Source organism: Emydura macquarii, unplaced genomic scaffold (assembly GCF_026122565.2).
Source record: "Emydura macquarii macquarii isolate MOO-44397 ecotype Brisbane River unplaced genomic scaffold, CSIRO-AGI_Emac_v2 contig_1551, whole genome shotgun sequence".
Classification (NCBI taxonomy): Eukaryota; Metazoa; Chordata; order Testudines; family Chelidae; genus Emydura; species Emydura macquarii.
Window position 1 is genome coordinate 6730054 of NW_027131688.1, and position 15481 is coordinate 6745534.

General features: G+C 44.7%; 3 protein-coding genes across 5 annotated transcripts in view; 1 reads left to right on the forward strand and 2 right to left on the reverse strand.

Moving 5' to 3' along the window:
• The window catches only part of L2HGDH (L-2-hydroxyglutarate dehydrogenase), a 28457-nt gene extending 26823 nt beyond the window's left edge, over positions 1-1634 (reverse strand). Inside the window, exon 1 of the mRNA XM_067554740.1 lies at positions 862-1634. Coding sequence (XP_067410841.1) covers positions 862-968 — 107 coding nt within the window. The 5' untranslated portion in view covers positions 969-1634. The remainder of the gene's footprint in view (positions 1-861) is intronic.
• Positions 431-9458, forward strand: DMAC2L (distal membrane arm assembly component 2 like). Of its 2 annotated transcripts, none has more exons than XM_067554738.1 (5): positions 431-740; positions 2963-3121; positions 4883-5091; positions 5934-6105; positions 7461-9458. In XM_067554738.1, the coding sequence occupies exons 2-5, from the start codon at positions 3015-3017 to the stop codon at positions 7573-7575; spliced, it is 603 nt and encodes a 200-aa protein (XP_067410839.1). In that variant the 5' UTR covers positions 431-740; positions 2963-3014; the 3' UTR covers positions 7576-9458. The 2 variants fall into 2 exon arrangements, with proteins under 2 accessions (XP_067410839.1, XP_067410840.1); XM_067554739.1 differs by having other exon boundaries at positions 3011-3121.
• Positions 9459-10775: 1317 nt separating this feature from the next.
• The window catches only part of CDKL1 (cyclin dependent kinase like 1), a 35019-nt gene continuing 30313 nt past the window's right edge, over positions 10776-15481 (reverse strand). For both annotated transcript variants that reach the window (XM_067554742.1, XM_067554741.1), the window contains one exon: positions 10776-11868. In XM_067554742.1, the coding sequence (XP_067410843.1) occupies positions 11761-11868 (108 nt within the window). In that variant the 3' untranslated portion in view covers positions 10776-11760. The remainder of the gene's footprint in view (positions 11869-15481) is intronic.

The window sequence follows — 15481 nt, forward strand, 5'->3', positions numbered from 1 at the left end:
TGGCACTGATTCAGAGGTCTAAAGCGGCTGGTGTGCAGAGCCCCTTGTCCCAAGACAGACAGGACATCTGCAGCTGGGAGCATGCCTTAAAGATCAAGAGCGAGAAGAGTGGTCTGGCTGCTTTAGGAGCACATAGGATCCAGCTAGGGAATCCACTCGCAAACTGGGCTCTCTCCAAAGGGGACGGGGCCAGGTTGTGACACCAACGTGCAGTGACACTTATTTATTGCGAGACAGTAGTTGTCGCTTTTGAGATTCCCAGATTGTGCGCTTAATATTCCTGACCCATGAATTCTTCCCCGGGAAGCAAAGCGTGTGGTTGATTTCACCAGTGTGTGTGAAGCCAACAGGGGATCTCAGGCCCCAATTCTGCAAAAAAAACAATGCCACGCGTGTGCTTGTTTACACACGGCCTGTCCTCCCAGGACTCAGTCCGACTCAGCACCGGCCAGGGGAGGTGCTAGGGCCCGGCGCGCTATTGGCCTCGCACCGTGAATCAGCCACACACCGCAGCCGCGGGTCTTTCGAGTAGACGCAAACTTCGGTGTCAAACCGTTTCGGGCCAGAAGCCGCCGACGGGGGAGTTCCCCGGCCCGCCGGTTTCGGAGCCCTCCCTGCCCGGCCCCGCCAGCCCCCAGCGGCTGACCCGAAGCCGGCGCCGCCCCCCAGCTCGCCTGGTTCGCACCGACAGCGACTGAATCCGCTTCGGGCCCCCCCCCCCGCGAGGCGGCTGCTCCGAAGTAAGCGCGTTCACACGCGGCCCAGTTCTAACTCCCTCCAGCCACCGCCGGGCCGGGCTCCTGAGAGCGGCCCCCGGGCGCTCCTGCGACAAGAGCCAGGCCCTGCCCCCGGCGGCCTCACCTGCTGCTGCTGCTGCTGCGGCGGCGCTGGTGTCCCGCGGCCCGGCCCAGGCCGGCCAGGCCCGCCCGGCCCCAGGCGCGGCCCACCCGCAGCAGCGGCGCCGGCATCTCGGGCTGGTCCCGGCGGCGGCTCTCAGGGCCCGCCCTCGGATTACCGCCCCTGCCACAGCCTCGCGAGGACCGGCCGGGCCGGGCCGGGCCGGGCGCTGCTGCCGCCGCCGCTTCCGGGGTGCTCAGGGCCCGCCCCCGCCGCAGGCCGCCCGTGGGCCCGGGTCTGGCCCGCGCCGCCTCAGGGAGCTCGGCGGGGAGCGGACAGCCTGGGCCCTGCCGGCTCAGTCAGGGCAGCCCAGCAGGCCCGGCCACTGGCGCGCCCCGGCCCGGCCCGGCCCGGCCTACCGGGCCTCTGAGCGCGGTCTTTACAGCGTGGGTTGAGGCCTGCCCTGCCGTGCCGTGCCTGGCTCAACCACAGGGTCGGACTAGAGCCGTGCTCCCCAGACCCATTTTACATCCTCTTCCCGCCCCCTCTTGCAGAGACCATGGCCCGGCCCAGGGGCCCTGGGTGCGGGGCTGAGAGCTGAGGTGCGGCTGAGAGCCGGGGCTGGGCTGGGTGCTGGAGCCACGGGCTGGAGCCATGACTTGGGGGGACGGGACCCTCCGGAGCAGAGCGGAGCTAGGTGGCATTCCCTCCTTGCCCCCTTCCTCTCCTTGGGGGCTGGCCTGGGCCCTGCTGCCCTCCCCAAACGTTCATCCGCACCTTGGGTGACCAGCCGTCCTGATTTGATAGGGACAGTCCCGACATTTAGGGCTTTGTCTTATATAGGCTCATATGTTGGCTTATATGGTCATCTATTATCCCCCACTCCTGTCCTGGTTTTTCACACATGCTATCTGGTCACCCTAGGTGTGCTGCACAGTTTGGGCATCTCTGGACTAAATTATCCTGATTCATGGTCCATTTTGGTCAATTTCATGGTCATAAGATTTTTTAAACAGTCAATTTCAAATAACAACTGAAATTTCAGGTTGTTGTAACCATGGTGGTCCCAACCCATAATGCCCTAATGGAGGGGTCACACAGAGATTGTAGGGGGGTCAGGGGATTGCCATCCTCACTTCTTAGCTGCAGCATAGCTGTGCAGCTTCCTGCAGCTGGGGAGATGGTGTCTATCTGATCTCCCCCCCACAAGAGTGGCCATGCAGGGGAAGAGGAAGTCCTTTCCCTCCCCAGCCCCACTGCGACTAGCAGCTGGAGCTTGGTGCATGGTAGGAGCCCTCTGCTGGGGCACCCCCAGCCCTGCCTCTCCTGCTCCTCTGCAATAGCTAGATTCATGGGGAAGGTCTGATTTCATGGTCTGTGATGCGTTTTTCATGCTTGTGAATTTGTTAGGGCCCTAATCATGATCCTTGTTTCTGGCCTTAAAGTCTATGGCTTAGTCTTACTGGGAAATTCAGTGGCAGTGGACAGGAGTTACGCAAGCTATGCAGAGTAGCTTGCGTAACTCCTGTCGACTTCGTAACTTCCCTTTACTGCGCCGTCTCCACTGCGCTGCGCCTTTTGACGAGGTGGTTTAATTGACTCGACTTCTGGATCGATTGAGTGAGTCTTCACTGCCGCTTATTTGATTCAGATAGATCGATCCCACTGGCAGTGTGTACATATCCTATATCCCACTCTATGCCTGATCCCCACAGGATATGAATCTGCTAGAGCTCTCAGTTAGGAGACCTCTCCCACCCGTACTGACTCTGCCCTTCTTAGTAGTAGGGCCTGACTAAATCACAATAGCTGGTCGTGTGGCTGTGACCAGAAACTATCCAGCATTTATTTACGTTTGTAAGCAGACACCTTCTGTTTTAAATTTGAAACCAAAACTGGTCTTTGATTTCAACCTGCAGGTTTAACTTTGCTATTTCATTCTTAGCGATTCAGCATTTTCCAGGCGGCCAGTCAGTTGGATGCTTCTGATGACATACTCATACGTTCATATCTGTAGCCTCCAAAAAGTAAAATATGTCCTCCAATTAAGTGACATATAGTTTGTTTTTTTTTAAACCAAAACAAAATACATGTAATATATGTTTTCTTTGTACATGACTAGTAGCAAGAGGACAGATGCACCAAACTGACATTTCAGTAAACCTCTTTTTCGTTCTATGATGCTGTTGGGAAAGTTCATACAGCCAGTGCACAGCTTAAAGAAACTATCAACCCCAGGTGCATGCAGACACTTCTGGGGATGGCTGAATGCAGTTTTTAACAAGTAAGAAAACCGGATGTATTTAATAGTTCATGTGCTAGTTTAAAGCTCTGATGCACATCTCTGTGTAGCATGTGGAAGCACGGTAGCCAGTTACAAGTCACAGAAGGACAGGAGAGAGCTTTTTCTATTAAGAGCATTTTTCTTTTCAAATAGTATGCTGTTGTCAGATGGGGTTGTTTCTTACATTTTCTGGTAACAAAATCACTGATTTACACAGGAAAGCGTGTGCTTTAATCAGTATGTTGTAAGGTAATTTTATTGGTTGAGACAAGTTAGAATTTAAATTGTCTTCCTAAACCCCCATCTTCCTTTGGCCTTGATTTCATTAGCATTTAAAATCCTGGCTGTAGCATTCTAAAATTCCTTTATGGATTCAGAAGCGCTCTAAAGGATTGTCTTTTCTAATGTAATTTAGTTGTACTAATGAGATTCTTATTTTTAAAAAAGGTTTAAAATGTATTTAATATATTTCTCTACCCCTAAAAAATGTCAGCCATTCATAGTCTGCATTTAGTCTTCAGCTTGGTCTACACTTACCTCGGCAATTCGGCGGCTGTCAACGGGAGTGACGCAAAGTACGCAAAGAACTTGCATGACTCCCGTCGACTGCTGTGCTTCTCTTCTGCGCCCCGTCTTCACTGCACTGCGCTGACGGGAACCGCATTCCTGTCGACGCAGCGCTGCGCCGCTTGAGGAGGTGGTTTTAGTACATCGACTTCTGGATCGACTGAGCGGGTCTTCCCTGACCACTCAGTCAATCCAGATAAGTCGATCTGACAGCGGTGACTTTGCTGCTGTCAGTGTAGACATAGCCTTCTTCCACTTCTTCAGCATTCTCCACCAAGTCCTAAGAAGCATCCTTACAGTGTAGATCTAAGGATTTTAACTACTTCCTCAGGGGCGTCCCTTTGCAGTATTGTTAAACCTTGAGGAAAGAGAAGTCAGGAATGACATACGTGTAGCAACCTATGATGGAGTCAAAACTGGCTCAGGAGACAAAATCCCTTCCCAAACATTGTTGTAAAGCCCTATTCTGGGCAAATGCTGGACATATCTTGTACCCTGCTTACAGACTTCTCTGCCTTTTTCATGCTTTTGCAATACTTGTGTGTCATTTTCATGCCAGCCAAGTAGTTTTGAATTAATAAGGTGAGCTTAATGAGTGCCTGAGGTTGGCACAGGTAGAATGCAGAGCACAAAGAGAAGGAGAGAATTAGTTAGGCTATGTCTACTCTAGAGATCTCACAGCGGCACTACTGTAAGGTCACCCATGTAGCTTCTGTATGCCGACGGGAGAGAGCTCTCCTGTCGACATAATTAAACCACCTTCACAAGCGGCCGTCACTGGCGGCGGGACAACGCTTCTGTTGGTAAAACTTATGTTGGTCGGGTGTATTTTTTCACACCCCTGACCAACAAAAGTTTTAACCACAAAAGTGCTAGTGCAGACAAAAGCCTTATAGGGAAATACAAGTGTCAGATCAGCTAGCAATATTTTTCTTCATTATATTACCAACATTGAATTTTCATTTAAAATAAAAATAAATGTATAAATATAAATGAACACAAGTTACCAGATTAAAAAAAAAAATAGTGCAGACTTAATAAGTATGTGTAAACCACTTCCCTGGGACTCATTCCTATCTTTCTCTTTCTGACATCCTACACTTAAAAATATTTATTGTGCAGTAATAGGGCTGCAAATGTGATAAAGCTGTACGTTGGTCTAGGAAGATCTAACTCTTTCTTCTATGTTGACAGGGTAGACTATGAACGTATAAAGACGGTGGGCCCTGATAGAGCAGCTTCTGAATGGCTTCTGCGGTGTGGAGCGCTGGTGCGTTTCCAAGGCTATGATAAATGGCAACATGACTACAATGGTCTCCCAACAGGGCCTTTAGGAAAATACAAGATACAAGCAATCGATGCCACAGAGTCCTGCATCATGCACAGAGGATTTGATTATTTGGGTAACCAAGAGACAGCTTTGCAAATTATATATTGAATTCTCCTTAAAATTCATCCATTTGCATCAAAGACTAAGCAGTTGTGTCCTTTTTTTTTTTTGACTCCGAGAAGACTTGATTTAAAAAAAAAAATTCTGTTTTACTTGAGAAATATCAGATTGTGCCTCTGTTTTTGCTGGAGGTCTTTTTTTAGGACACAAGTGGATTGGAAGCTTTCTCAGCCATTATTTGAAGAGGGAAGAGCATTAAGCAGTTGGAACAAAGATTTATTAGTTAAATGAGTTCATTAGTTCAGTATGCATTAATGCAAACCAAGGTTTTCAATGTTCTGAATAAAAATACTTCCTGTAAATCCAGTTTCAATTTTTGGTCTTTGTGAAGTCGTAGTACTGCTAGTTCTCCAGTCATCCATAGTCTCTTCCAGGAAAAGCTAGATAAGCAAGCCCTGAATTTCTAATTTAAAATAAGCAGAATTTTTAAAAAGTTGTCGCATTTCAGTCCTTCTTTATACAGCAAAGAACAAAAATGGTTCATACACTTTTTTCTTTGCAAGTTACCTTACATTTCTTGCATAATATCATTGTTAATTCAGCACTTATTAGTCATGATGTGCGTGCTGATTTTCTGTCATTTGTCTACTTCCATATAAACCCCTTAGTCATGAAGCCAGCAATGGGACTGCTGCAGAGTACAGTACCATAACCTAATTCATGATGCATTATGGCCCTTCCATATGCAGGTATCTGTTGCCACCAGTTTATGGAAGCATGAGAATAAGAACTGGAAGCCCGTTGGTGGCACCTCGGAAAGTTTGCTCCTTGTATAATGATTTTTCTCTTTTTCAGATGGTCTCGAACACATTGAGGAAATTAAGCTGAGCAAGTGTATTTATATCCACGATGAGTGTCTGCAGAGGATCAGTGAAACTGAGAGTTTACAGAAAAGTCTGCTGCGGCTGATGATAATTTCCTGTGGGAATGTCACAGATAAAGGCATCATAGCACTCCACAAACTAACGTGAGCCATTGAGGGAATGTCTTGTAGAACATGATTTTTCTAGCTGTGGCCATATTTGTATGTTTAGAATTGTTTTAGATCACTGAAATTCATTCCTTTTGTTTACATTAGCTTTCAGTAGTCTGTGATGTACAGCAAAACGATGAGGGCTGTCCTGAGCAATGAGTTTGAATAGTTTGAATTAACACAAAAAATTCTAACAAATCCATTAACTCTAACAATAATTCACTAAGTAGAACCATAGGCTAGGGAGCTAAAAGTAGGAAGCCTAACTAAAAGTACATGAATCCACAGCTGGGTCACGTCCTCATAGTTAACTTTTTCATGTCCCCGTTTGTAGGTAAGATTCAGAAATGTTGGCTGTTCAACAGAATATAGCAGATGGTGCTGTCCCTGTGCTGAGGCATTGTCTCTGCAAATGCAGTGGATTAGTACATTTGCCTGTTACCTGTTGAGTACGAGGTCAGGATATGTCTACCCTACACTGCACTGTAAAACTGCAAAGTAGACACTCGCATTGGAGCCTGGGGTGTGACATCCCGTGAGTGGGGAGGGTCCCAGAGCCAGGGCTCCAACGTGATTGTCTACACCGCAGCCTGAGCTCCTTAAACCTGAGTCATGAGTCTTTTATTGCAGTGTAGACATACCCTTGGGGTCTTAGGAAACTACAACCCCTTTCAGCTTGCTTTCTACCATAGACTACCCCAGCCTTCCTCCTCAGTGTAAAACAAAAAAACCCAGCCCTGGCATTTACAATACACTGCAACTCCTATTAGCTTCGTTATTTTAACCACTTTCCTACCCTTTCCTTTATCTATGTCTGATATAGTGTGTAAGGCCTTTGGGAGAGAGGCCATGTTTGTTTTTTAATCTCTGCCTGGGAGCAGTGAGAGAGTAAAGCCCCTATTCAGCAAAGCACCTCAAGCAGCATTTATATACACTGTTTATTACACAGGAGTATAAACATTGACAAACTCCTTGCTAATGAAGAAGAACCAGTTTGGCTTTCACGGCCTTAGTAATTTAATAGGAGGACTTCTTGTAGTACTAAAAAGTAACGTAAAGAGAGCAGGATGGAATGTACGGCAGGGATCTTGTCTTCATTTTTGTCAGTAAAGCATCGCACACAATTTAAGAAATTAATCAGTGGAAGCTTGTAGCCGCTAAGCACATCTGAAAACTTTAGGCGACCAATTTTGAAAATATTGGCTCCCTATCAAAAATTCTTTGAAACAGCTACAGCCAACAGAGTCTCACCAGATGTATAATTTGAGTGAGAAAGTATCTATGCTTTTGAAATTAATCACACCTTGTCTTGTATAGTAGCCACTGACTGATTTTTTATGTATTTATAGGAACCTTGAATATTTATTTCTGAGTGACCTTCCTGGGATAAGAGAGAGAGAAACCACAGTTCAGATCCTTAAGAAATCAATGCCATCGCTGGAGCTAGAATTAGATTTAGAATAAAGACATCTTTACAGAACTCTGAGATGTCTTATTTCATAATATTTATAACTCAAACTATATGGGTGTTAGTGCAGTTCTCACTGTGCTTATATTGCCTCAGGGAAGAAGATCTTTCATCCATGGCTTTGAAGCGAGTTAAAAAAAATATATGCTTAATGAATTGTAGTTGAATTTAATTTGTGCTTTTACCTCACTACAGCAAAGGCAATTCTGTAAACACTTGTAAGTTGTGGATGGTTGTAAGAAGTTAACTAAAAGAATTGTTTATTAGCAGGGGAAATAAGTAAAACCAAATACTTTTCCTTGCACAGATGTACAGAATTACAATTACTGTTTTTAATTGATTTATGATTCATGCCTAGCTCTGCATTAGAGGCAGGAAGGCAACCTGGAGCCACACTGACCTGTGGGGAGCTCTCAAGGGGATTGTGGGACATGAACGGGGTGCATCTCCTGCTATACCTCTTTGCAAAGTACAACATATCCCTGGAGCACTGCCAGATGAGTATGGAAAAGAGATGATTGCTGAAGAACTAGACAGTTCTTTAAAACCCATCTAAGTCAAGTCCAAATGTAAAGAAATGAGGGTAGCTTTTTTCAAAGACAGGCTGTATAACTTTTCCTAAGGGCTGCAGCTGGCATGCTAAACATGTTTCCCCCCCCCCGAAAAGCAGCAGATTTTCTGGTGTATGTCCTTGCATAGACCATTGCTTTAAACCACATTGGGCTGAATTAGACCTTGTACCTACCACAGAACAGGTTCGGGTTCACTTCATGAAACGACTTAATTAGTAACCAATATTTTCTATTTCTGCCAAGGGGGACAGAGATGGTCTATCTTCAAAAGGGTTATAGTGCTTCCAGGATTCTGGGAGTAGGGCAGAGAATTGCCAGGAGAAGGAAACAAGGTTCTTGTTAACGCCATAGTTGTGTGTTGAGAGTTCCCAGAGGGGGAGAGTGAAAACCTCTATTCAGTCTGCTTCATCACAGCCCTAAACCTTTCCTCTTTTTGTCTCCTCCATTCTGGGAATCTTCACCAGGTGCAACCTGGTGCTCTTTTTTCCTTTCCTTTAAATCCTCTTTCCCCCCCAAATTTAATGCACAGCAGAATGAAGAACATCCCTTGTTTGTCCCATTTGAACAACCTGTCCATGCTGCAAGACTCAATGGCCTGTATCTTGGAGGGTATGTGCGCAGCAATTTGGGGATAGTAAAGCTGCTCAGGTATTTAGGATAAATATGAAATTAAAGAATTAGGTTTAGCTAAGTTTGAGGAAGAAAAAGTGTTGTAAAGGAAGGCCTTGAAAATGAGTGCTAAGACCAGAAGGAATGAAGTAAGGAGGATGTCTGGTTCAAAGAATAACTAAAAAACAAGGAAAAGCTTCTAAAAAGGCCTCTGACCAACAGGGCTGACTGCAGATGGTTTTAATAAGGTCTTAAAACGAGCCACCATGGCCCTTGCCACCCTACATCCCAGCGTCCTCTAAAAGATTAGGGCCTACATGAACCCAGATGCAAAAGGAAAACAGTTGGTCAGCAAGGAGGAGAGGAAGGAAAGGGCTTGGGGAGAATGGAAAGAAGGGTGAATGGTCTCAAACTGGTTTTTAGCTGGAATCAGTAATTGGTAAGGGCATCGCTTGTTTGTTAAAGGGCATAAAAAGTAAACTCTTAAGAGGTTCATTACCTCACCTGTCCAACCACATTGGAGCCAACCAAGATGGGCCTAAGCATCCCTGGCTTTAGTCCATTTGTAAGTATCCTGATCAAATTAGTGTTTTGTTACTGTTTGGATGCAGGAAATTGCTTATTTAGGGTTCTTGTGGCATGTTTAGAGCAATTGTATAAATACCCATTTGGATTTAATAAAGGAATTCATGGTTAAATTAGTGTTGTGGTAATACCCTGCATAAATAATAATAATTCCAACACAGGTGGTGTCTGCTAGTGAACTCTGCCGCTCATCTAGAAGGACGAGGGTTGACAGGCTCTTAAGGAAGAAATATGGCCACCCCAGACCGCAGAGTGGGAAGAGGGAATCTTTGAGGAAAAATATAACCAGTGTAACTTTTTAATGAGCTTGTCATGTAGCTCCCGACAGCTGCTGCTCCCACAGAATCCACCGTTGGCAGGAGAGCGTTAGTCTCTGCTCTAGAGCTTTTTCCTTACCAGTGAGTGGGCTTTTCTACTGGAACTGGCTTTGGAATTTAATTGAGTGATTAAAGGGACTGTGTTATGGAGAACCACCACCTAAAACGCTTACAAGAAGATGCAAGTTGAAATGTCCCACTAATCTACTGGGAAGTGACGTGTACCAGCCGCTCCACCTACTTACCACAAGGTTGGTGAGGAAACTTCAGGCCCTATCTAGCATCAAGTAGTTGGTTTCAGCAGCGGTCCGGGTTTCTGATCTCACGCACCTTGAAGTAACTTGACTTTCAGAGAATTACTCACACTTCATCAGTACAAATGAGAGCAGAATCAGACCCTCTGAGTTCAAGTGGGGTCCAGATACCACAAACAGGCAAAATTGTGCTTAGGCCAATCTTTGACTATCAGAGACCAGGAGGAGGGGGGGAGACAGATTATCTCACATCTCTCTACCATGGCGTTCTCTCACCCCTTCCTCAAGCATCTGACAAGATTCTGGAGTAGACTGACCCCGGGGCTAATCCTGTCTGGCAATACAATACCTATATTCCGACTGTTCAGAGGGTGGGCCTGGCAGGAACTGGGCTTGAGATATTGAACTCCAGACCACTCCACAGCACAGGATCCAGGATCTGACACTCAGCCTACGTGCTACTTAACTATACAGCCAAATTGCTCTGTTCTATCACAAAGATGCGAGGCTGGATGACTTCTTCCTACAGAAAACACTGACATTTAATTTTTTCCCCCCCTCTCAAAGTGGAAATAACCAAGCAAATACATAAGGGACAATGCTTGAGATTAAATGATATAAAATGTTTTAGTCCACTTATATGAACATTAAAGTACAAAACAAATAAGTTAATCTCCCAACACCGTGTCTGGCTACCTGTCCCACTAAAACAATGTCAAGCTTTTGAACTGTTTTATTCAAAAGAGTAACATTTTCTCCAGATTTCACACAGCTATTAAATACTTCAGAGGTTGTACCACCCACACACACCCACACCCACCACTGACACGCTTATCAACCATTGGCACACAACTAGAAATCTGAGCTACGTTAATTTTATTCAAAACCAATATAGTATTACATCCTGAGATTACACAAAAGCAATGAGATTTATCCTACTGTAGATATTTAGAAGACCTTCCTGCCTGTTCATTTCTAGTATTATAAACCACAGGTGAACGGTTTCTGGATTGACCAAATAAGTGAAATCTCTTGGTAATGCCAGAAAGAGAAAGGCAGGGGGAAACCTAAAAAACATATTTTAAAGCAACAGCAAGATTTTACTAAAAGAGTGTGTGTGTGTCATTGATGGGGGGCACAATAAAATACACAATGCTGTAGTCCGTTGGCCATTCCATTCCATCTACCATAGGCTTTTCCACCGCTCCTAACACCTTACTTGCCCTTTTAAAGTATTTATATTTCACCTTGTTCGGCCAACTGAGCAATTGCTCCAATTTGCTGAACAGGCTCCAGCCCTATTCTTACACACTCACACAAGTAACTTTACTCACATAGGAAATCCCACTGTTGGGCCTGCTCATATGAATAAAATTACGCAGTGTTTGCACGATCAACTATTGAGTGCTGTGTAATATACAGTCTAATTTTTTTAAAATTATTTTTAAATGCTTTGACACAATGGGACTTCCTGAAACAAACATATTTGGCATGCTTTTCACTTTACTGCAAAGTCTTAGGTACAGGCAGTCGATGTGGTTTGTTAAAAGTCACACACTGTAAGCAGTGGTTCTTGGTAACCCTGAACCGCAATATAATCACAACACAAAACACTTGTGTTCTCCTTTGTACATAGAATACTGATTAGCATTCTGCTCTGAGCTTTCTATACAGGGGTTTCCTTCCATTGGCGACCTACCAAAAACTAACTTCAGAGATCACTTATGTGTCTATTTATAAAATTTACATTTAGTTTTTCACCTGAAGTCTCCCTTTTAGAAATTGTTGAAGGCTTGCGCGCTGACCAATAAATAGCTCTCTCGTAGCAGTGACATGCCACCTTGTTAGATGTTGGGGAAATGGTAGTTTAATTTTCTTGTGTTGCCATAGTACTTCTTGTTCTCCAAAGCTGGTAAAATGTTACTGCTGGTTAACTGTGGCAGGTACTGTAACTAAAGCAGAAATCACAGTTTACACTTTTGTAGGAATTTGAAGTAATTTTATGCATTTCATTTTCTAAATGATACTGTAAGCCATTCAAAAATATTTGAACTACAAAAAACATTTATGCACTTTGCACATTTAGAGACCCAGATCAGATATACATTTGTTCATGTGGTTCTACAATTTTCCTTGGAACAGCTCTTCAAAATTTTACTCAACCCATTTATTTTGGGCAAATAATTTATTTTGACAGGCAGATAAAAGACTAGCGTTATCATCAGTCAGTCAATCACAAGGCAAAGGGCCGGGGAGTTGATTTGATCCATGAATTGTTTCCATTGGTCTTAACTTCAGCGGATGTGAGGGAGATTTCCACACCTGAGTCGTTCTTTTTAGGTGACAAATCTGAGGAACTGTCTCAGATTGAGGTGTCAACAGAAGAGGATTTGGAACAAACAGATAAATTAAACAGTAATGAGTCACCAGGACCAGATGGTATTCACCCAAGAGTTCTGAAGGAACTCCAATATGAAATTGCAGAACTACTAAACGTAATATGTAACCTATCACTTAAATCAGCTTGTGTACCAGATGATTGGAGGATAGCTAATATGACACCAATTTTTTGAAAATGCGCCAAAAGTGATCCTGACAATTACAGGCCAATAACCCTAACTTCAATAACAGAAATTGGTTGAAACTGTAGTAAAGAACAGAACAATCAGATACATAGATGAACTTGATTTGTTGGGGAAGAGTCAACACAGCTTTCATAAAACACACCTCACCAATCTATTAGAATTCACTGAGGGAGTCAACAGACATGTGGACAAGGGGTGATCAAATGGATATCGTGTACTTGGACTTTAAGGAAGGCTTTGACAAGAACCCTCACCAAAGGCTCTTAAACAAAGTAAGCAGTCATGGGATAAGAGGTAAGGCCATCTCTTGGATCAGTAACTGGTTTAAAGATAGAAAACAAAGGGTAGGAATGAAATGGTCAGTTTTCAGCATAGAGAGAGAGGTAAATAGGGGTGTCCCCCAGGGGTCTGTACTGGGCCCAGTCCTGTTCAACAAATTCATAAAAGATCTGGAAAAAGGGGAAACAGTGAGGTGGCAAAATCTGCATGATACAAAACTACTCAACATAGTTAAGAGCAAAGCAGACTGCGAAGAGTTACAAAGGGATCTCACAAAACTGGGTGACTGGGCAACAAAATGTTGATAAATGCAAAGTAAGGCACATTGGAAAACACAATCCCAACTAGATAGATAGATAGATAAGATATAGATATACACATACACACACAAAATGATGAGATATAAGTTAGCTATTGCCACTCAAGAAAGATCTTGGAGTCATAGTGGATAGTTCTCTGAAAACATCCTTGACTGTGCAGCGGCAGTAAAAAAAAAAAAAAAGCTAACAATATTAGGAACCAATAGGAAATGGTTAGGTAACAAAACAGAAAATATCAAAATGCCAGTACAGAAATCCATGATACGCCCACACCTTGAATATTGGGTGCAGTTCTGGTCACCCCATCTCAAAAAAGATACAGTACAAATGGATGAGGTACAGAGACGGGAACCAAAAATGATTAAGGATATGGATCCATATGAGGAGAGATTAAAAAGACTGGGACTTTTCAGCTTGGAAAAGAGGTGACTAACAGGCATACGATAGAGGTCTAATAAAATCATGAGTGGTGTGGATAAAGAGAATAAGGAAGTGTTATGTACTCCTTCACATAACACAAGAACCAGCGGTCACTCAATGAAATTAATAGGCAGTAGGTTTAAAACAAACAAAAGCAAGTACTTCTTCACACAATGCAAACTTATAATGGGGTTCAAAAGAGAATTAGGCCTATCCTTCATGAACTTATCTATCAATGGCTATTAGCCAAAATGGGCAAGGATGCAACCCCATCCTCTGGGTATCCTATGCCTAGCCTCTGACTGCCAGAAGTCAGGATCACTTGATGATTGCCTGTTCTGTTCATTCCCTCTGAAGCACCTGGCATTGGCCACTGTCGGAAGACAGGCTACTGGGCTAGATGGACCCTTGGTCTGACCCAGTAGGGCTGTTCTTATGAGAATGTCAATTTGCAACAATTTTGCCAAGTTCTGTCTCATATTCATGAGCCGCCCATTACTGTCAAGTTCCAGTGGAACGCAGCTGTCCTGGGAGGTCAGGGTCCCAGGAGGAAAGACAAGCTCTTAGGTGGCTCGTGCAAACCCCTTGGAGGGCTGAGAGGATCGGTATCAGAGAGCTTGGGCTGGATTGTGCTCCAAAAGGAAGCCAGTCCAGAGAAGAGAACCCCATGGCGAGGTGTTCATGGCAACCTGTGTTGCCAAGCAGCCAGCCAGCTGCATTTGGTATGTTCGAGCTTACTCAGGGCGTGCAGTTTTATTGGCCAAATGACGGAAGGACACTTGGCTTGACGGCATTTGTCTCTTGGTGTTTATGTATCTGCAAGACCTTGCGAATGCCGCATCTGACGCATTCCGAAATGTCAGCGAATGGTCTGGGCAGCAAAGGGCAGAACGCTAGTGATTTTGGTAAAGGGGGGGTACGGAGAGCGCTGACACCTGGTTAGTAGAGCCAGCAGCTTCAATCCTCTCTGCATTGTCTATAGAGTATGAGCTGCCATCCGCACCTTCAAGCATTAACACCAGCCCCGTCTCAGCTCTGCCCATCCTCCCAGTGCAGTTTAAAAGGTTGAATGACTCATCTCCCATGCAGAAAGAAAAGAAATGAGTATGGTGGTAAGGGGTAAGGAGGACACAGAACCCCCTGTTCCAGGGACGGGACAGGACGGGACGGGCTGGGCTGGGACGAGTTACAGGGAGTCTCTGAAACAGAGGGGATAGGACAGTGGGGCACAGGGAGCTTGCAGGCGCAAAGGGAGTGTAGGGATGCAGGGAGCCCCTCGGTAGTGCAATGAGCTTGGCCTACAGAAGCAAGAGAGCGTGCAGTGCTCTGGTTTCTAGATATAACGAGTTGCAATAAATCGAGCCCAGAGCCAGAGATGTGCAGATGCAGCCAAGCCCGTGTCCAGTAGGATAGGACATGATCTTTTCACCAGTCAAAATATGTGGCCCCAGCTCTTTGCCATCCAATAGCACTGAGCAGTCCAAAAGGACCTCTCAGTAGAGCGAGAGCATGAGTTAGATTCAAGTAACTACCGTGCCACCGTTTTGTCAGACGTGTTCACTTCTAACTGGCTCTGGCTAATTACACTTGTCTGCCGTTAATCTCCAGCGTCTCAATGAGGATCTGGCCTAAAGTTCAGATTTCATTGGGTTTCTTTGTTAGCAAGGCAATTAATTGTCTTCTTGGGTAAAAAATTAGAACCGCCCATGGCTGGTCTGATCTGGGGATCCTCAGCTAAACAGTGACCATGTTTTTAAGTGCTTATCTACAGATGCTAGAAGTCTAAATACTAAGATGGGTGAACTCAAGTGCCTCGTATTTAATAAGGATATTGATATTATAAGCATCACAGAAACTTGGTGGAATGGCGATAATCAATCAATGGACATGGAAAGATCAGGCTACAAAATATATCGGAAGGACGAATAAGTTGTACTGGTGGGGGAGTGGCACTATGTGTG